Consider the following 21,806-nt stretch of genomic DNA (forward strand, 5'->3'; position numbering starts at 1 on the left):
TTATCAAAATGATAAGCACCGAAACTGGTTCTGGAGGTCGACAAGCTAACCCATACGCTGTTGTTTGAAGGATGAGCATTCCCTACTCATCGATCCAATGAGCAGGGAATGTGGATTCATAAATCAGAGGGCACGCGAAATAGACTCATATCTTCTTAATTAATGATGGAGTATCACTAGGTAATGGTAAGGTTCCACGAGATGCTACACGAGCCCAACTCCATGCTTTGCTCCATGCAATGCGCTTTTTCTTTGTGTTGGATCCTTTTAACCCATAAGATTTTTAAATAAAAACTTTTTACTCATTTTTTCAATAAAATATAGTGTTATCTTTTAAACGTAGATAACAAATCATAAAATATAAAATTATTGTTGAGATTGTAAATTGCACAATAAAATAATATGAAAGAAAATAAGGTATCATTTCTATTTTCAATATTCATATAATTTGAAATTCCAAAATAAAACAATTTATTTTCTATATTTAGATAAGCATGGATTAAAAGAATTATAAAACACAGCACATTTTTGTTTTTCTTTAAATATGTATGCGTAAGAAATTTTAGTATAAAAGATGTTTTATCATATAAATTTTTTATATGCATAAGCTATCAAATTATAAATACAACAGATTATTATATAAATTTTATTATATCATTTTAACATTAACTTTTTTTTTCCCCATTTATGCACTTTGTACACTAGTTTTAGTATTATTTAGTGAGCTCATGACAAAATCTAACAAAACTTCACCTAAATGTCAATCAATGCCAAAGAGAACCCTAAAATCAAGACTAACATAATTCTATAAAATCAGATATCGCAAATCTTAACAGAAAAAGACAGATGATATAAATTTTAAGATCTTGCTGCTTTCAAGCTCACAAGACAGCCTAACACCTACAATACTCTAGAAATTCACAATGTCTATAAAATATACAGCATTCACGTCCAATGTAAAACACCCAATTTTTATACACACAAGACAAACACTCATCTTTTAAGTTTTTCAAGAACAAAGGAAGCCAAAATCCATTCAACAAACTTTTAACTGACATTAAATTCACCACTAGCCTGTGCCTCCTTGACTCTCTTTTCATATTCATCTTCTTCCTCCACCTCCTCGACAGCAACCCTATCTTTTGTTTCTTCTTCCTCCTCTTCCTCTTCCTCTCCTCCCCAGCCAAATCCACCTACTGACCTCGAAACTTGGGCAGGAGTTTTAGCCTCCTCAACGATTTTCATGATGTCATCTACACTCTGAAGTGAAAAGGTTGGGTTTCCTTTCCTGTAGTAAACAGCTTGAGCCACTTCTGTCAGTTCCCTGGGCAAGTTCTTTAGAAACCATGGGTGGGACTTGATCTCCTTGATGGTAATTCTCTGTGATATAATAGACATATACAGTGATCACATACCATTTGCAAGATAATAATTATAGTTCATTTTTCTTACGCAGGGAGGTTGGTTTAGCAGCATTGCACCGAGAGAACTAACGTTTGAACTTAACAAAAATAAGAGCAGAAAGCTACATTTCAGTCCTTGAAAAATGCATGTTCCGTGAACTTAGCCTTTATTTTAGAAGAAAAGTATCAGCATTATACTAACTCATTTGGAAAAAAAAATAAAAATCCATCAATATTGATCCTGCTGATAATTTAAAAGACCCAACCCAACTGTATCGACGAATTTTAAAAACTTTGGAATCAAATAATTGGAATTATCTATCTACAAAGGGCTAAGTTGATGGATCACACACATCATCATTCAAGGACCCTAACACAGAAAGGGCCAAACAGAGCCCTAAGCATCTATGATTATGAACTTGTCAGAGAACAACTAGAGTGCTCCATGCTGGATATATTCCACAAATTTTATTGAAAAACAAATAATTAAAATAAAACTGAGCAGTATTAAGCCAGCATGTCATAAACATACCCTTGCTGGATTCGCCACAAAAATGCGAGATAGCAGGTGCCTACAGTCTTGAGAGATGTGAACATAGTCCGGGATCTTGTATTGAACTGACATAATTCGCTGGATAGGAACGTAGGAAGTCAGAAAGGGGAAGCATTTTATCCATTCATCAACGGATGTAGTAAAAAGAGAAGAAAAAGATTACATTTATGGTTTTCCTGAAGTTTCTCGGATCCTCTTGGTCTTCAAACGGGTAAGCTCCCACCAGCATTACATAAAGAGTTACTCCACAGGACCATACATCTGCCAACTGAATAAACATATAATGGAATGAAATAACAAAAAAGAAAACAAAACATCATCAATATCTCATAATACCATTGAAATGGATACTGTGACACACCAAATATCTAAAAAGGTCAGCTACATTTTGAAGCATCACAAAATATAAGACAACAAAAAGGCTCTTTTTGAAGTGATCATGATGCATAGAGTCAGTACGATAAAAACTCAATATGCCATAGGACTCTCAATGACAGCTGCAGAAGTTCCAAGTCATAGAAGCATCAGTTTGATATTTGACAGGTTACAGACCTCAACGCTGATTGTCAAATATAAAACTAATATGGCTCTTCCAAGTACTTAAATACAAATGAACTTTTAGACTTTACATGTCAAAAAGGTAAAAGTCAAAGTGCTTTCCGCATCTCAGGGCATTAACACAAAGGAGATTAAAAGCTACAGAAGCTCATGGCTGGCAACTAAAATGCCTTTTTTCTACAAGGAAATTTATAACAAAATTTGAGCTCTTTACCAGCTGTTTTAAGTCTAATATTTCTATATTCATAGGCTGTAAAGGACGGAAAAGAAACACAAAATAGAGATAAATAGAGACAAGCTCATGTTAAACTAGGAGAAATAAGAAACATCAAAGCCATGGTATAAGAAGGTTCCCATCTGTCAAAAATGTGAGTCGATTTTAGGAGGAAAGACTTAAGAGGAGTAGCAATTTATAGTGATTCAAATGCCACATGTGCTGCGTGCATATGTGTTTAATGAACCATCTGTCACAATCTAAAACTTCTTTTCATGGTTGAAGCTAGATTACCTTTCCATCATATTCTCTACGTGAAAGAACCTCTGGTGCAATGTAGGCTGGAGTTCCAACAGTTGATTTAGGTCTCGAATGAAGCAGAGATGACTGAGCGAAAAAAAAGCTTACAAAAAGTGTCATATATACCAACAATTAATTATTTCAAACACGAGAATTGATAATACTGATATTAATCTATATTTGAACCTTAGAGTAGCCAAAATCACAAATTTTCAGACGCGGAGCTGGGCTGCCATCCAATAAGGTGTTCTCTAGCTTTAAGTCTCGATGGCAAATTTGCTGCAGAAGGAAAATTACAAAGAAAATGACGCAGGAGAGGAGGAAAGGAAGCAGATTTATAGACACACTCTTAATGACACAATCCATTATTGGGAAAAACGTCCAGTTACCATGGAATGACAGTAGTTAACTCCTGAGATGAGCTGCTGGAAGAAGTACCTAGCCTGGAATACCGCAAGAACGACAAACAAATTAAAATTCCTTCCTGCATCAAGTTCCTCAAAAGAAGGCGAGCATAAATAGACAGCACAAAACTTTTTCCCTTTACCAATTGTCAAGAAAAAAGACAAAAAAAGAAAAGAAAAGATGTCTCCCTATGAGGTTAAGAAGCTAATGGAGCCTCGGCATTCAATTATGTTACTCAAATTACTTGAAAGCATATTTCTCTAAGAGAACTTGCTAGTATTCAGTCCTCTTAAATAACCTAAGCTAAGTTAGATGTTCAATTGATTAAATAATCTCCGTTATTTCAATGAGTGATGCAGAATGATTTCGTAAAGTGGAAAATTCTGCCAGCTCTCTAGCAAGCTGGACAGTATGACAGCTTTGGATCCAGATGAATTTAGAAAAGGATAATTAATTGAGAAGTGTTATGAGGAAAACAAACAATTCCAATTTTGTTGCTGAAAAAAAAATCCAACCCTTTTATGTTTTTGGAATTTCAGTTGAGTTGTGTCCAGGCCAGGTTAATTCTCGCAAAAGCTTGGAGTCCCCACTAGCACTAAGGAAATTAACACGGAATTTCCATGCTCCTAAGCTAGAATTCACTAGAACTAGTCACTCAGAAATTCCATGGGTTAAGGTAGAATTTACATCTATTAGAGTGCTGCTCACTGCACATCACATACTCATCCCCAGCCCTTGGAGTTGCAAAGTAGCCAACAGCTCCAACCGTGCTACCTAGCTAATGGGCAAGTAAGCATGATTTGCGGGTTTAAGTTACCCAAACACCCTCATGCTCTTATGAATCTAATGTCTGCTCATTAAACAATTGTAAAAGCTATGACTTATGACCACCTAGGCACCACAATAGACTTGTTTAAAAGCTAACTTAAAACAGTAGGAGGTAGAGACATGACCTCATCTTCACTGAATCTTCCAGCATTGCATATTCGCTCAAAGAGCTCCCCACCTGCAGCATACTCCATGACTATTGCGAGATGTGTGGGAGTCAGTACCACCTGCAAAGCTGAAAACCCATATTAGACAATAACCACTCTCAAAGCAAAATATGCTTGATTTTATAAATCATAAGCACATGGTTACAGACCTCCTTGAACCGAATAATGTTCGGATGGCGAAGAGATCTATGGTTTATAATTTCCCTGGCCACATTTGCATCGATCTGGAAAATATAGATTAGACGTCCACAATCACAGATGTGTACATATAATAGTGCACGTAGCCAAACGGGAAAAAGAAAACTATACAAACAGACAGACACACAGATAATTGTCCAGGAATTGCAAAATAATAGTCGCAGCGACGATATTTTTCACTTCTCAGCTCAAAAATGTTATACAGAGCATGAAAGAAGCTCAGAAATTGCATGCACCTTGAGACCTCGTTCAATGTACTTCATGGCAACGAGCTCCTTGGTCTCTTTGTTGCGCATAAGCCTGGCCACCCCGAAATTCCCAGATCCTATATCCTTCACCAGCTCGTACTTCTCCATCCCTTTCTTCTTCTTCCTTTCAGCCGAATCAACGCGCTGAATATGGCACCGTCAAATCCACGATATCCCCGCTTCCGTCGTGCCTTACCACTTGCCAGCAAAGATCAATCAAACCCAATAAACCAAACTAAAAATCCCAGCTTCCAAGCACCAAAACATAACCAGAAAACGAGAGGGACAGAGACATATATTAGATAGAGAGACTCAAATGGATATTCGAAATTAGCCAAGAAGGTTGTGGTTTTATGGAAGGGTGGTAGTGGGATTTGGGAGAGTTTTGAAGGGAAGAAAAGAATCGAGCAGAAAATCAACAGCGGAATATATCATAATTAGATTTTATACATAATAAATAATAAGAAGGAACAGAAGTTTGCTTTAACGCTTTGGGAGTGCAGAGAGAGATAAAGAGAGAGAGGCTGCGCCTGCGTGCAGGGAAGAGAAAACTAGAAAAGCACATATATCTCTCTCACTGTATCTTCGGGGACAGAAGTTCCAATGATGATGACTGAAGACTGATGAGAGAAATTCTCTCTCTCTCTCTCCTAATTTTTTTCCTTTTAAATAATGTGAGTGGAATCTTATCAGATGTCCAAATCGTGTGGAAATTTTTAATTTTTTTCATACGCGGAAATAATAAACTGTCTTTATTATCATAATTAATATAAATATAAGATTTAATTCATGGACTTAAATATGAGATTTCAATTTAATTTATCTCTCGAGTTTATAATTTGTTTTAAAAAATATTTATATTAATTATAAAATATTTTTACCCAAATATAATTTCAATGCATTTTATTGGATATAGATAATTTAAAAAAAATAACTCATATTTATTACAAATAACCAATTTCTTTTGATATCAAGGATTAGAGGTAGCACTCTCCTAATTCATTTTTATAAAGAAAAACTACCAAAATTACATAACTTAAAATACTAGTTAAATTTAGTTTAAAAAATAATCAATGTGCAAAATATATACATATTCTTTCAATTATCTTCTTATTTTTAAAGAGAGATAATAAGTCGTATGTATTTAATAGAAGTGAAAATAAAAAGACAAATTTAAAATTTCAGAGAAAATAGATTTGTTTCTTATACTAAGGGATATGAAAAATTGTTTATCATACGAGAGATTGGGGGGAAGTATCAATGATTAATCAGCTTCATAAGATATATAGTACTAAAATTTAATTTAATTGCAGGCTAAAACTAAACATAACTGCCTGAGTGTTAACGTGTTGAAGAGGGTAGCATGACTTACGACTCACGCTAACAAATTTTGGCCCAAAATTTACATTTACTGTTTTTGCAGCCCATTTAGTAGGTTAAATGAATTGACAAAAAAATTTATTTTTAGTCTTATTTTTAATTCTTAGTAAAATTTGATTTGGAATTTATAAAATGGAGAGAAAATAATATTGAAGTCTGAGGTTTTATGGAAAATTTGTAAAGAGCAAAAAGTTCTATTAAATCAGACTTATTTGAAACTGCTTAATATAATTACTTGTAAATATGTTTATATAAATTATGATTAAAAAAACTGTTTTGGAATGGTCATATGTGACTCATATCCTCATTCCAAACAAACACTCAAAAGGATTTTGAAGTATAGAGTCTTATGAACTGTTTTTGGATAACAATTGCTACCAAGAATTATCAAAGAAAATTACTCCTCTAGTCCTTAATATAGGATCCAATTGTTGAGTTAGTTTTGGTCCTAAATGTAAGACCCATTTCTCATATTTATCAGTTTTCTCTAAATTTCTGTTATGGATACTCCTTCAATCATAATCAAGTAGAAAAGGAAGAGAGGGTATTAAGAAAGATGATTATGGTATTTTAAGAAAAACGTGTCACATTTCTTATAATTAACTCACTTACCTAACTTTCTTAATCTAATCAAATTAATTAAATGAGTCTTATATTAAGGATCGAAGGAGTATCTCCTTAAATAGTATAGTTAAATTTGAATACATTCTAGATAAGAAAAAATTAGCATTATATACCATCAAGCTCTTTTTTTTTTTTTACCAGCACCATTAAACTCATTTAATCTGGCCAAAAAAACCCATTTAATAAACATGTATTATATGTGTGTGTCGAGAGAACCATGTCATCCATTGCAACAATATTGGTTATAATTTCCATTAAAGTTTTTAATTTTTTATATTAAAATTGTTAATAAAATATTAATACCTATAGTATAGAAAATTGACAATTTTTCCGAAGACTTTTGGAAGAAGTTTTTAATTGTTTATAAAAAAAAAAAAACAATTTGGAGAGGCGGGTGTTCCTGTGAGATCATTGGAAAAAAATAACTATTAATTAATTATGTCTGAAAAAGACTAAAAGAGACACTTGGCAGTTGATGGGAAATGGATGTGCATGCGCCGCAAAAGGATGTGGCAATTAGACAAAGGAGTATAATTTTAATATTCTCAACGCAGAGAGACCAAAAAAAAAACCTGATAAAATTTACGAAAGTTAAAATCTGTTTTTTTTAAAGAAAAATATCTAAACATTCTTACGCGTGTCAAAGCTAATTATGAGCTCACAATCAGATCCTTACATATATAAATTAATTATATTTCAAAAAAATAATGAGATGATTATAGCTTAAACATTGTTTTAAAAGCCAGATGTTACAGCTGAAAAAAATTAATGGGTCATAATTCAAACGATTATTACAGTTCGGTCGTGCGGTTCAATAGGTAACATGATAACTAAATAAAAATGATATTACACACATGTATAATAACATAAATACTCCTCCGGTCCTTAATATAGGACCCAATTATTGAGTTGGTTTTGGTCCTAAATATAAGACCCATTTCTCATATTTATTAATTTTCTCTAGATTACCCCTATAGATAGTCCCTCAACTACAATCAAGTAAAAGAAGGAAAGGAGGTATTAAGAAAGATGATTATGGTGTTTTAGGAAAGATGTGTCACATTTTTTATAATTAACTAACTTACCTAACTTCCTTAATCTAATCAAATTAGTTAAATGGGTCTTATATTAAGGATCAGAGGAGTATAACAAATAGAAGAAACCGAATAGCTGGTCTTAAAAAAAAGGAAGAAACAGAATAAAATAATATTAACATAGAAAGAATATAAACACAATCTAGAAATAAAAAATGTAAAAAAAAATGCTTTATAATGTAAATTTCAAATTTATAAATATTATACACATAATGAAAGATTATACTCCTCCGATCTTTAATATATAACCTAATTGTTAAGATAATTTTGATCTTAAATATAAGACCTATTTCTTATATTTATCAATTTTTCCTAAATTATCCTAATGGATACTCCTTCAACTATAATCAAATAGAAAAGGGAATGAGAAAATTAAAGAAGATGATTATAGTATTTTCAGAAAAACATGTCATATTTCTTATAATTAACTAACTTACCTAACTTATTTAATCTAATCAAATTAGTTAAATAGGTTTTATATTGCGGGTTTTTGGTCACCATCAAAAGTGCTTATGAGAAGAAGCACTTTTTCACAAATTGAGATAAATTTATTCATATATTTACATCGTATACTATAAAAACACTTTTAAAATGAAAGTAAGACGTTGCATGAAATTTTGCAGCGAGAGCATTAGTCAAATGTAACTTGCTATAATTTCAGGACTTAGGAACAGTTGAAATTGAATTAGGGTAATCTCTTCTGGTTAAGATTCACCCTTTTCTTGGATTGAGAGAAAATTAAAGAGGAGAGAAAACCAGAGAAGAAAACATGAGAAGAAATAAGTTTTCTTTTACTTGGATAGGAGAAAAAATATGGGAGGAAGGAAAAATGGAAGAAGAAAATAAAACAAGTCCCATATCTCATTTTCTCTTCAAATTTTCTCTTCATACATGGAGAGATTTGGGAAGGAAAACAAGATTTTTATGACTACCCCTCCTCTCTCCTCCTTTTCATATTTATTTTCTTTTATTATATTTAAATCATTCACTTTTTATTTTTTTTTATCTTAAAACAATATTTTTATTAAATAATTTGGTTTTAAAATATAATAATCTGAAAATATATAAACTCAATAACTTAATTTTAAATTATTTGATTATGCTGATGTTAATATAATTTTTCTATTGTAATATTTAATTTAATTTAATTTTAAATATGATATATTTTGATAAAGATATTTTAATTATTTAGATATTTAGTAATTTTCTTTTTTTTTGTATTTTCTCTCATCTATCCAAGCAAAAAGATAATAACATCTTCTAGTTTTCCCTTTTTTCTATTTTCTCTCATCCCATTTTCTTTCCTCTCAACTTTTCTTTTCACCCAAGCAGAACATCAATAAACAATACTAACTCGAGATTTTTTTTAAAGTCATAATTTATTTTTTAAAAAGTATATATTTTATAAATATGATTAAAATATCAAGCAAAAATTATGTATAATTAAAATTTTTAATCAAAACATGCCATAGAATTTTTAATAATATAATAAATATATGATTCTTACATATAATTGTATCGTTCCTTAGATAGATTAATATATATGATTGTTAAATTTGTTTGACAAATTATATTCAATCTGAAAGTATTGTGGTTAGTCACTGAATTAATCTGTATTTAGTCACCGAATTAACTCCTTAACTGCCGGCCAATGGTCTAATCGGTCCGGCTCTTCAAAGACTGATTCTAAATTACGGAACATCCAGGACAAAATCAATTATGAACTCACATTCTTATCTCATTTTTACCGCCAACATACATATATTATCTTATTTATAAGATACTTTCAATATATTTCATATAAATTAAGAAAAAACTTAAATTGTATTAATTTTTCATTAAAATATAGCAACTTTCTAATTTTATCCCTATTTAATATATACTCGTTTCAAAAAAAGATAACTATATATATTATAATAAATGAAGGACAATATAATATATTCATGATGAAAATTTAATAAAATAACTTATAAACAAGAAGAAGAAAAAATTTCTTTCTCGTATAAATAGGACCATGGGAGTAAAAATTACAAGGTCCGCACTAGCATGGCTTGATTCAATTCAGCAAACTTACTCAAAATGTAGTCCTTTTTTATTGCTTATTTTATTTTTATAATTCCCAAAAAGTTTAACTATTTTTCAATAAAAACTATTTTTCATGTTAAAATAGAACTTACTTGTACTTTATTCAATAAATTATTTCCCTAATTATAAAGAAAATACGACGGTAAATTTTGTAAGTCAGCTAAAAGTCTCCATTACCTTACCAAAATTTTTTTAATTATCCCTTTCAATTTACCTTTGTGTTTACGAGGCTAAGTATCAAAACCAAAGTTTTAATAAAAATATGACTCGTCACATAGCTTGTAAAAAGGCACCACCAATAATATTTTGTCATCCTTTTTATGAAGAAAGGATGTCACACACACATCATATTTATAAAAGATTAAACACGCTTTATCAAAAGAAATTTTAAAAAGTGTTTAGTGTTGTTTGATCAGAAAGCTCTAACTAACAAACAACGTCACTGTCTAAAACTTACTATTTCCGGTTTTTAATATAAAATCTTATTTAAATTTTATTTTAGTTATAAATATAATATCTCAATCCACTTTGTCCCTCATATTTATAAATTTTTTTCTAAGATAGTCTTTCTCATAATAGTAGTTCTAACTAATATATTTGATTAGTAATGATATTTTAGAAAAGACAATACCTGTTTATTATAAATAAATAACTTTACTTATTTCCTTAACCTTTTCAAATTAGTCAACTAGCTTTTATAATTAGGACCGGAAATACTACGTGTAGTTTTTTTCCCCACCAAGAAAACGTTGCAAATAGTTGAACTCAAGTCCTATATTACACATGAAATTTGTCATCCACATATTGTCCTATTATTATTGCAAGTCTATAATATATGATTAGAAATTGACATTTTCCACACAAGCGTGATTAATACGTGAGCCTTCTTTCAACCATTCACTACCAATGGTCTATTCATTTATTTGCAGCCAGCGCAAACTTGTTGATTTATGTAATATTTTCATTCCTAATTATAAAATCTCGTTTGATTTACAAACAAGATACTCCTCCGGTCCTTAATATAGAACCCAATCCTTGAGTTAGTTTTGGTCATAAATATAAGACCCATTCCTCATATTTATCAATTTTCTCTAAATTACTCCCATGGATACTCCTTCAACCATAATTAAATATAAGAGAGAGGGAGTATTAAGAAAGATGACTATGGTATTTTAGAAAAAATATGTCACTTTTCTTATAATTAAGTAACTTACCTAACTTCCTTAATCTAATCAAATTAGTTAAATGGGTCTTATATTAAAGACAGGAGGAGTATTATAATTGGGATCGGAGGTACTCCTCCGGTCCTTAATATAAGACCCATTTAAATAATTTGATTAGATTAAGGAAGTTAGATAAGTTAGTTAATTATAAGAAAAGTGACACATTTTCCCTAAAACACCATAAACATCTTTTATAATACCTCCTCTCCCTCTTCTATTTGATTATACTTGAGGGAGTATTCATAAGGGTAATTAAGAGAAAATTGATAAATATGAAAAATGGGTCTTATATTTAGGACCAAAACTAACTTAAGAATTGGGTCCTATATTAAGGACCGAAGGAGTAGTATTTAATTTGCTGTTTGATGTGCTTACCAATAATGATGTGGAATAATACCCTTTTCTTCATTCATTTCCATGTATCTTTAATTTATTTATTTATTTCTGATAGCAACAGTTGGAGCGTACCGCACGCAGCATGCTTATTTTGAATGTTAGGCAGCTGTTAATGGAATAGAGTCGCATTTTTTTAATAGTCATAAAAATGAATTATTCAAAAAGTTTCTCCTATTCCAATCCAAATTTTATTAAAAAGGCAAACAATTATACAAAATAAAGGAGGGGATGATTAAAACTTAACAAAAACCCAATCCTAGTCTCTCTCTCTCTCTTTTTCCTTGTACCTAACTTTTGTCTATAATTAAACAGGTTTTAAATAAAGTGTTTTATTTTAGATCATAATTCATGAACCTATTATGCTTCCAGGGAGGGCTCGAACTTATAACCTCGCGTTTATTTTTTTTATTTTTAAAAAGTGCTTCCTGTTATTTGAATTAAATGATGCTAATGGTTTTTTAATAAGGCATTTGAAGGAAAAAATGGATATATGAGGAAAAATCCAACCTAAAAGTTATGAACATTTTAAAAGCCAATTGAATAGCAAATTACAGCAGTCGTGATATGGATAATGCAATTTGCTGCAATTTTCAAGCTGAAATCAGTATTCACAATTATAATTATAAGGGTCAGTATCATTTTTAATTATTAAAATTTGATTTCGATTCATGAATTTGTGACCAGTGGTTTTTGCTTATAAAATATCGTTTCAAGAACCAAAATCACTGATATCAAATTTTATGGATCAAAACTTCAACAAAAAAAAAAGGTCAAACTCCAGCAACTATATATTCCTAACCATAATAACGACATTAGAAAATTTGCACAAATCTTTCTTTCGGCCCCCTAAATTGTCGGTCTAGATTTTTTTTGTTGCCCCTGAGTGAAATATCGTGTTGTGGAATTTTTGACTCGGATTGTTGGGCTATAAACCCAATTAATCGGATGTTATGGACACGTGCACAAAAAACAATTTAAAGAGTTTACCCAAAAAAAAAACAATTTAAAGAAGGCTGTGCGATTAGCGGATCTGTACCGAATCCAAAATAAAGTAGCCCGGATATGTTTTTCGGACCCAACTGGGCCCACTTCTTGGCACACATCGTTTTATGTTTTCGATGTTCAAGGTCGTCGGTTCTTCAATGTAAGGACATCTCTCTCTCCCTCTTTCTTTCTCTCTCTTACTGAGGCACTTCTCAATCGGAGAGGTTCTAGATCCGACCGTCGCCGGTGCCCGCCATGTCCTTCGAATTTCGTTGCCTTTCCCTCTCCGTACTCTCCGTTATCCTCCTTCTCCGCCTCTCTCCGGCGTTCGCTTCTGAGTCAGATCACAGGGTAAATTCCCCCATCCTTATCTGTTGTTTATGTTCGTCTGTTATTCATTTCTTTCGGATTCTGCCCCGTGGATCTGGTTCTCGCCTCCTTATGATTTCTGAATTGGGACTAGATCTGCCAGTGAGTGGGGTTTCCAGCTGTTGCATTCAGTGTTTTGGGTGAGGATCTCGATTTGGAATTTGACTTCAGTAAATTCACACAGTTTTCTTTGGTTTTTCTCAGCTGAGGGATATTTTGGGCGTGTTTTTTTCGTTTTTATGGTGTGTGGAATGGTCGGGCGTTTTGGCGCCTGATCTTTAGCGGGCTTTGGGTTGATTATGCAGTCGTGATTGTATTGATATCTGTACAATGCAGATGGTTAGAAGTGATTCATGGTCCCTGTATATGAAATTCACTTTCACTTCTTCCCCGTATTATGATCAACTGCTGATCTTGGGTCTTTTTTTAAAAGCCGGACAGCATTCTCATCTTCTGATGGAAATTTACGTTAGAGTTCTTTGAATTTGGCGTTATATAACATGGCAACAAGCGGCACATTATGGATTACTGGATATAGAACAAGCTGGCAGCCTCCAAAAACTATGCTGCAGTTTTTTCGAATTAGCGGTTTCACGTTCATGTGCATAGCAATCTAGGTTAAAAGTCTCTTGAGAGCTAGAGCGGTGTCTGTTGTTTTAAATATTCTGTTAACTCTAAGAGACATTAGTGGTGGTTTTAGACATCTAGCAGTAGAGGTTTGAAGTGTGGCAACAGGGATAAATTTGTACTGGGAGGCATAAGCTAGAATTAAACAGGACAGATAAGTCATTGTTGTTTGATACCTTGAATCCTCTAATTCTGATTTTAGATTTCGCAAGTGTTATCAGTGTAGAAGCTTTATAATTTGTCGTTGGCATTGTTATCTTCTAGTTGTCGCATCGCTGATTGGATTATTGCAATGGTTGATGTAGACCACAGAAACTCAATGAATGAGGAACTTTGGCTTGAGAATAGTTGAATACATGACTACAGTCTGTAGGCTTCGGGGATTCTATTCTCTAGTGAGCTAAGTATTTGCATTGGGCCATGCCTTTCAAATGGGAAGTAACTGATGATTGGCTGAAATTTTCACATGAAATCATTAGTTGTTTTTGAGATCAGAGCATTCTATTATGTACTATGTTCTTTATTTCATGCTACCATAATTCGTTTATTACCCAAGTATCTATAGTTGGCTTTCAGTGCACTTAACTTACACTTCAATCTTCAATTTTGATGACTTTGGTTCTATTGAACACACATTGAATCACTTTTCAGCGCTCTTGCTGTAAGGTCTAAAATGCCTAACTCCATGTTGCACCAGACCGATCCATCTTGTCTTAAACTTGAGTATCTACCCAGGAAGGAAATCACTAAGAAACCCATTTACTGTGAGCTGAACCCAGAGTGAAGTGAACTCATATTGCAGATTATACTTGTGGCCCAGTATCTGAAGATCTTCTATTTTTCTTTGCTTCATTTAGGGGGTAGTTTGCCATAACTTCAATTCTTTATTCTATAGTTGTTTTTCCTCGGATATCAATTATCCCAAAATCTTCCTTCCTAAAGGATGGAGATAATGACATGGACAGACTGTCTATCTTCATCTGTAATTTCCTGTGGTCAGTAGGTTTCTGTTTTGGGGCTTGGATTTAATGTTGTTGAAGTATCAGCTAGTGACATGGGTAGAATGCCTATCTTCATTTGTCATTTCCCTTGATCAGTAGATTTCTATTTAAAGCTTCGATTTAATTTTATTGCAGTATCAGCAAGGAGACCCGGTTACCCTTTGGGTGAACAAAGTCGGCCCTTATAACAATCCACAAGAAACATACAATTACTACAGCCTTCCATTTTGTCATCCATCTGATAACCCTGCACATAAATGGGGGGGTCTTGGTGAGGTATTGGGTGGCAATGAACTCATCGATAGCCAAATTGACATCAAGTTTACAAGTACGTAGGTTTCTCTTGTTATTTTATGGAGTTATCCATAGTCAAAGCAGCGCCACTTATGGCTGTTCCTTCTTTTTCAGGAAATGTGCAAAAGACAGTTATTTGCCAGCTGGCTCTTGATGATGCAAAGGTTAAACAATTGAAGGATGCCATAGAAAATAGCTACTGGTTTGAATTCTTCATGGGTACGTTTTGTTTGTTTCTTTTTCTTGTTACTAAGAGAACGGATAAAACAGTTAAGCTTTTAGTGAGTCGTGAAATGTTTGAAGTTGAAACTACAGAAAGCTTATTCTTACTTAATAACGATACCGCAGTATGTGATAAAGGGTTGCAATTTCTTGGAAATTTACAGTCTTTTTGTCTTCCTTTTTTCCTGTTTCACTTTATGTGAAAATAAGAAACATGGGTGTAATATTTTAGTGGAGTTTGGTAAAAGAAGGTTTGAAATGGTAAAACTAAAAGGAAGCTTTCGGTAGCTTCACTTGCACACGAAAATAGATTAAAGAAATGGAAATGAAGAATGAAAACTGAAAATGTTTTTGGAAACCCAAATTACCATTAGTCTGCACTTTTACAATTGTGATTGCTGTATGATGCTGGACAGCCTAGTTTGATGTTGCTAGGAGAGTCTGCCAATTGGATCTTAAGTATTTTGGGACCGTTCACATGATTTCAAGTTATTGCCTGTGTTCATTCACTGACTTGGTGTGGTTGAAACTCAGAGAAAATTGATTTCTAAGTGTCCTGTAGATTTGTAAAAACGACCTTGACTTGAACTGGTGCTTGAGGGAGTGAAGATAATTATGGCACATCTTGCATGGCCTTCTGATTGATTGCGAATATGTAATATTATGGGCATTTCACCCTGTTTATTGGAAAAATGGTGGATAGGGTTTTAAGGAAACTCTAATTTGTGTAATTGGAATTGAAATAAAAAATTACTTACTCTGACCTTATTTACATGAAATAGGAATAGATTGATGGTAGTTAGGTTTGAAGTTTTATTATGTGAGTGGGAGTATATTTATGGATGTGGAGAAATTATTGACATTGACTTTATTAGACACACCTAACCCTAGAAGTAGTAACCTGATTCATTTTCATATTTTAATAGCTAAACAGGAGATCCTTCATGCTATTGTCTTCTGATATTCACTCCACTATTTAGAATCACCAGAAAACAGAGAAGGGTTACTCTAATAGTTCGTCATGTAAAAGTCTGCCCTCGATAATTCTTCAATAGCTTATTTTAGTGTCAGAATGACCAACAATGTCGTGTTTCTTTTGAATTATCATAATATATGACTGAAGAGATTTCGTCTGTATATTGCTCCTTGCTCGCCCCCTCTGTCACACACACGCACAAAGAATATTTCTTGTTCTAAGTTCTGGTTCACTTTTTGAGTACTTACACTCGATCTCTTTCTTGTTCACTGCCCTATCTCATATGCTGGCTGGTATTTGACCTGATCTACACAAGTTCAGATGACCTACCTTTGTGGGGTATGCTGAAAACCGCCCTTATCTTCCATTCATTGGTTTGATTTACCCTTTAATTCTTTTCACTACAATTTAAGGTACTTATGTTCTTGTTTAAGGGTTTGTTGGGGAGCTGCATCCTGATAAGAACAGTGATAATGGCAAGCATGTCCTTTACACACACAAGAACATTGTCATTAAATACAATAAAGATCAGGTCAGTTCTTATTTGATTAGTTTCTTATTCTGATTCTAATATCATGAAGGGATTAGGGAGCCATGATGTGCTGTACTTGGGTCTGTATTTTGCAGATTATTCATGTGAATCTAACTCAAGAGAGCCCCAAGCCTCTGGAGGCGGGCAGAAATTTAGACATGACATACTCTGTCAAATGGGAACCTACCAATGTCACCTTTGGACGTCGCTTTGATGTCTACCTGGATTATCCTTTCTTTGAACATCAGGTTAAAAGGATTGGAGCAAATTTTGCATCTGGATTCATTTTTGGTTGGATATTTCATTATCTTTGACTGTTCACATCCTTGCAGCTTTTTTCCTTGGCTTTGTCTATAAAGGAATTTAAGTTTGTCTGGTGTTTTGCAGATACATTGGTTTTCCATTTTTAATTCTTTCATGATGGTCATCTTTCTCACTGGGTTGGTGTCAATGATATTAATGCGAACTTTGAGGAATGATTATGCTAAATATGCACGAGAAGATGATGATTTGGAAACCCTGGTAATTCCTTTCAGACTTATTTATTATCTGTTTATTAAATATGTAAATTATTTCTTCCCAGAAAAAGTTGAGTGTTTCTGAATGCCAATTTTTGTTTAACAAAAATATTTCTAGGAGAGAGATGTCAGCGAAGAATCTGGCTGGAAACTTGTGCATGGTGATGTTTTTCGGCCACCTCGCAATTTAGTTATTCTTTCAGCTGTTGTTGGCACTGGTGCTCAGCTGGCATTGCTGGTTCTTCTTGTCATCTTGTTGGCTATTGTTGGGATGTTATATGTTGGGTATGTAACTTCTTAAACTTCCTGTTATATTTTTCTGCACTATGATTTTATCAATGATAGGGTGATTGTGCACAAAATGTGCTAAATAACTATGTTCATGCCATTTGCTGCATGCATATCGCAATAATCATCCATTTTTGTAGGCTGTATTAGATTGGCTATCGTTTATCCACCCCCTTCTTTTTTCTGCTTCATTGTTATGTAAATTCCTAAATGCTATTTGTGTCTCAGGCGAGGAGCAATTGTCACAACCTTCATTGTATGTTATGCCCTGACATCGTTCATTTCTGGTTATGTGAGTGGGGGGATGTACTCAAGACATGGGGGTAAGCACTTGAAAAATAAAATAAAATTGCTGCAACCTCTTTTCAAGCTTACTTTAGTCACTTTAATTTGACCTTTGCTCTGAATGCTAGTAACCGTTCTTTTTGTTTATATAGGTAAAACTTGGATTAAGTCCATGATTCTCACAGCATCTCTTTTCCCATTCATGTGCTTTGGAATCGGGTTTGTCTTGAATACGATTGCTATATTCTATGGATCTCTAGCAGCAATCCCATTCGGCACAATGGTGGTTGTGTTTGTCATTTGGGGTTTCATCTCTTTCCCTCTCGCGCTTCTGGGTACAGTTGTTGGAAGAAACTGGAGTGGCGCCCCAAATAATCCCTGTCGTGTAAAGACCATCCCACGTCCCATTCCTGAGAAGAAGTGGTACCTTACACCGTCTGTAGTTTCTCTGATGGGAGGACTCCTACCGTTTGGCAGCATTTTCATTGAGATGTATTTTGTGTTTACATCCTTTTGGAATTACAAGGTGAATTAGAACCCAATGCATGGTGTGGGTAGCAAAGTTATTTTCGTATGTTTTTGGTTAGAAAGCCTATGTTTCTTGTCAAAAACTATTTCATCCTAAAAAAGCATAAGGTATCAAACGAAGGCCTAGGAAAAGGTCTCCATATTTCTATCATGCCCCCCGCACACTGACGTGTGATTAAGCACATCATTACCTGTTGTTGAAATTTCAATTTAATTTTGATGAATGGGGTGGGGTGGGGTGGGGTTGGTTGGCAACCATTGAATCCCAACCGCATGGTCTAGAATCTTTGATGCTATTTAATCCTAAATGTTTAAGCTACATTGGGTAAGGGCTCATGCTAGGATTGAATTCTATATTTTCAACAGGTTCCTTCCATCTAATAGAGCAGAAAAACTGGTTTCCTTCTTATTAAAATTTTTTCCCCCTTGAACTGACTAGTAAGCTTCAAAGTAAACAAATTTTTATTTGAGTGAAAGTAGTGTAGACAACATGCTTTGTGAGTTTCATGTTTGGAACTTGGCTTATACGTGTTTTACTTCCTTTCCTTTGTGGCTAACAGGTGTACTATGTCTATGGCTTCATGCTGCTGGTGTTTCTGATTCTCATTATTGTTACTGTTTGTGTGACGATTGTGGGAACATACTTTATGTTAAATGCCGAGAACTACCACTGGCAATGGACTTCTTTCTTTTCCGCTGCCTCAACTGCTGTTTATGTGTATCTGTATTCGATATACTACTACTATGTGAAGACAAAGATGTCAGGCTTCTTCCAAACTAGCTTCTATTTTGGATACACCTTGATGTTTTGTCTTGGACTTGGAATTCTCTGCGGTAAGTATTCAATTAATTATTACTCCCTCCGTTCCTTATTATAAGAGACGAATAACCGAATTACGTTGATCAAAAAAGCAGTTAAAATTAGTTAAGAACAATCAATGTGTAAAAAATATAATTTTTTTTCCAAAAATGCCCTCATTAATAAGGAGAGAGAGTATGAGAGAGAACAATTAAATTATTGAAAGAAAGAGAAGTGGGAGGGAGAGAGAGTGTGAGTTGGAGACAATAAATATGGGTAAAATAGAATCAACACAAAAAAGTAGAGACAACTTTTAAGTGTCTCTTATATATAGGAACATGCCATAAGCATCAAATGTCTCTTATAATAAGGAACGGAGGGAGTATAATTTTTAATATGTATTTTCAGCTTCATTTCAAGCTCTGGTAGGATGACAAGTCTAAAATCCCGTACTATTGATCAATCATCCTTTCATAAGAATGTTCACGTGCTTTATCTGGCCTGAAGTGTTCCCTGGAATGATGTGCAGGGGCTGTGGGTTATCTTGGTTCAAATTTGTTTGTGAGAAGGATATACCGAAACATTAAGTGCGATTAGGATTTTTTCTGCAAGTTGAGACCTGAGAACTTCCCTAGTTTTGTTGCTGGAGGTAGCAAGTTTCTAGAGGAAGCCTCTGGTTGATGTACTGGGGGATGAAACTGGTGGCTGTAAAATCACAGGGTTTTGAGCAATGAGGATTTATTCTTTCTATGTAATGGGGAAAGCCCTGAGATTTTTTTCCCCAGCTTGGAATTGGAAGGCCTAATTTAGAATGCAGGGATTGTTCTTTATAATCTGGATAGTTAGCCAAATATGAGACTCACTCGTTACTTCTTCGTCAATTTTATATAGTTGCTCTAGTGAAGAAACTCATGTCTGGTCCCTTGTAAGTGTGGTTTAGCTATTTCAAAGCATGCGAAGGGGGTGAAGCCTCGGATATGAATTTTGTAAAATTTGATTATTTTTCCTCTCTGTCCTGTTCATTCGCTGTTCATTCGTTTTTGCGTTCCGGGCGGCTTCTCGTTTGAATTTGGGCCTTTTTTCTTTTTTTGGGGGGGGGGGGGGGGGGAAATGGTGTTTCGCGGCCGCCTGGGTGGTATTCACGTTTAATGTAACTCAATGGGTATTTTTGGATCAGTGATTAAAAGTAATTTATTATTAATTTGATTTTAAAAAAATTTAGATTGGGTAAAATTAAATTGAAGGATCTAAATTGTGTATGGATTGGATGATATAAGAGTTAGTTTGTGAAAGTTATATTTGATAAAAGATTGTTTGAATTAATATTGAATAAAAGTAAGTTTAGTTTCTATAATTATCAAAATATGTATGAGTTTTATTAGATAATGAAAAATAGTAAAGACATAAATTTATATAATATAAAAAGTCATTGGTAGTATAATTAATGATCTTTTTTTCAATTTTATTCCTAATGATTTAATAAATACAGATAGAAAAATAAAGCGAATAGGTGAGAGAAAATATAAAATATATTTAAATACTTTTTTTAATAAGGATAAATATAAAAAAAATTATCAATCTAATACTTTTCTTAATTTATGAGTTTGGAGTACAAGTTATTTATAAATAGAAATAGAGTGGTATTTTGATACTATAGTTTTATTTATTTTTTAATTAGTGAGTGACTCATAAGTTTCTCTATTTTTTTTCATTTCTCTCTCCACGTTTAAAAAGCAATTTTTCTTATAAGCAACTGAAAATAGCTTATGGCTTTTTCATATTGAGATTAACTTTTGCTTTAAAATCCAATGCTCATCAAACAAGGACTTAAGGGGTGTTTGGAAACATCCAGAAGTGTTTTTGAAAAGCATTTTTTCGCAGATCGAAACAAACTCTTTCACATATTTACTTCGTATACTGTAAAATCACTTTTAAAATTATGGTTTGGTTTCTACTCAAACAGCCTCTTGATATATTAAGCTACTTTTGAACTCTCAATTGTGGCTTTTTCCTTACCAATCGTTCTTCCAAACAGACACAATGTCATTTTATAATGAACACTTTGGATGCGAAGCCTTATTTGTAATTTTAGTTCGAATTCATGTTAGGAAAGGTGTTTACATTTAGTATCCAATAATGTTTTGAATAGGATTAACTCTAACATGAGGATATTTATGCTTTAGCAAAAAAATTTAGTAAAATAAATTTCGTTTCATTAATAGATTTTCAGACTCTTTTGGCTATAATCGTCCAAGAGAAATTTAAACTAAGAAAGCAGCCAATCTTTATGAGCAGAAATTATGTTTCCTAAAAGTGTTTTTTTTATTCGTGACAATATTTAACCTGGCCAATTTTTAACTGTTTTTCCTCCAATTAGGGGGTTTATGAATCGGAGGCTGACCGAGCTAACACATAGACATAACAACATGACGTGGCAGCTAGGTGGATTAATTCCCATTGTGCCCATAGCACCGCCTGGTCTTCACATCACCCTCTAACTTCCCGAGCACAGCCACTAATAGGAGGAAGAAGCGTCACTCTCAACTGAGGACGATGACGGGGGAGGCATGTCCACGAATCAAACATTGGGTTGTGGTGATCTAGTGGACGCGACGGTTTTGATTCTACTACGTTTATGTCTGCCTGATTTCCTTCGAACCCATGTTGTCTGTTCAGGCTGGCGATCCACTGTTCCTAGGTCCATGGC

At 33.5% G+C, this 21,806-nt stretch overlaps 2 protein-coding genes across 3 annotated transcripts; one reads left to right on the forward strand and one right to left on the reverse strand.

The window, feature by feature from the left end:
• Positions 1-777: 777 nt before the first annotated feature.
• LOC114738341 (serine/threonine-protein kinase SRK2A) lies at positions 778-5,437 on the reverse strand. Its single transcript, XM_028926377.1, has 9 exons — positions 4,863-5,437; positions 4,578-4,652; positions 4,387-4,488; positions 3,418-3,471; positions 3,215-3,307; positions 3,023-3,115; positions 2,120-2,224; positions 1,936-2,034; positions 778-1,380 (listed from the first exon to the last, which is right to left on the reverse strand). The coding sequence occupies exons 1-9, from the start codon at positions 4,980-4,982 to the stop codon at positions 1,048-1,050; spliced, it is 1,074 nt and encodes a 357-aa protein (XP_028782210.1). The 5' UTR covers positions 4,983-5,437; the 3' UTR covers positions 778-1,047.
• LOC114738340 (transmembrane 9 superfamily member 1-like) lies at positions 5,387-19,932 on the forward strand. Of its 2 annotated transcripts, XM_028926376.1 has the most exons (14): positions 5,387-5,398; positions 6,113-6,117; positions 12,879-13,011; positions 14,793-14,985; positions 15,066-15,170; positions 16,471-16,488; positions 16,584-16,681; positions 16,777-16,929; positions 17,069-17,203; positions 17,318-17,484; positions 17,716-17,810; positions 17,925-18,298; positions 18,861-19,134; positions 19,629-19,932. In XM_028926376.1, exons 3-14 carry the CDS (start codon positions 12,916-12,918, stop codon positions 19,694-19,696), a joined length of 1,776 nt encoding a protein of 591 aa, XP_028782209.1. In that variant the 5' UTR covers positions 5,387-5,398; positions 6,113-6,117; positions 12,879-12,915; the 3' UTR covers positions 19,697-19,932. The 2 variants fall into 2 exon arrangements, with proteins under 2 accessions (XP_028782209.1, XP_028782208.1); XM_028926375.1 differs by lacking the exons at positions 5,387-5,398; positions 6,113-6,117 and having other exon boundaries at positions 12,830-13,011.
• Positions 19,933-21,806: the final 1,874 nt, after the last annotated feature.

Source organism: Neltuma alba, unplaced genomic scaffold (genome assembly GCF_004799145.2).
Source record: "Neltuma alba isolate B1F8T4 unplaced genomic scaffold, ASM479914v2 tig00013581_pilon, whole genome shotgun sequence".
NCBI lineage: Eukaryota > Viridiplantae > Streptophyta > Magnoliopsida > Fabales > Fabaceae > Neltuma > Neltuma alba.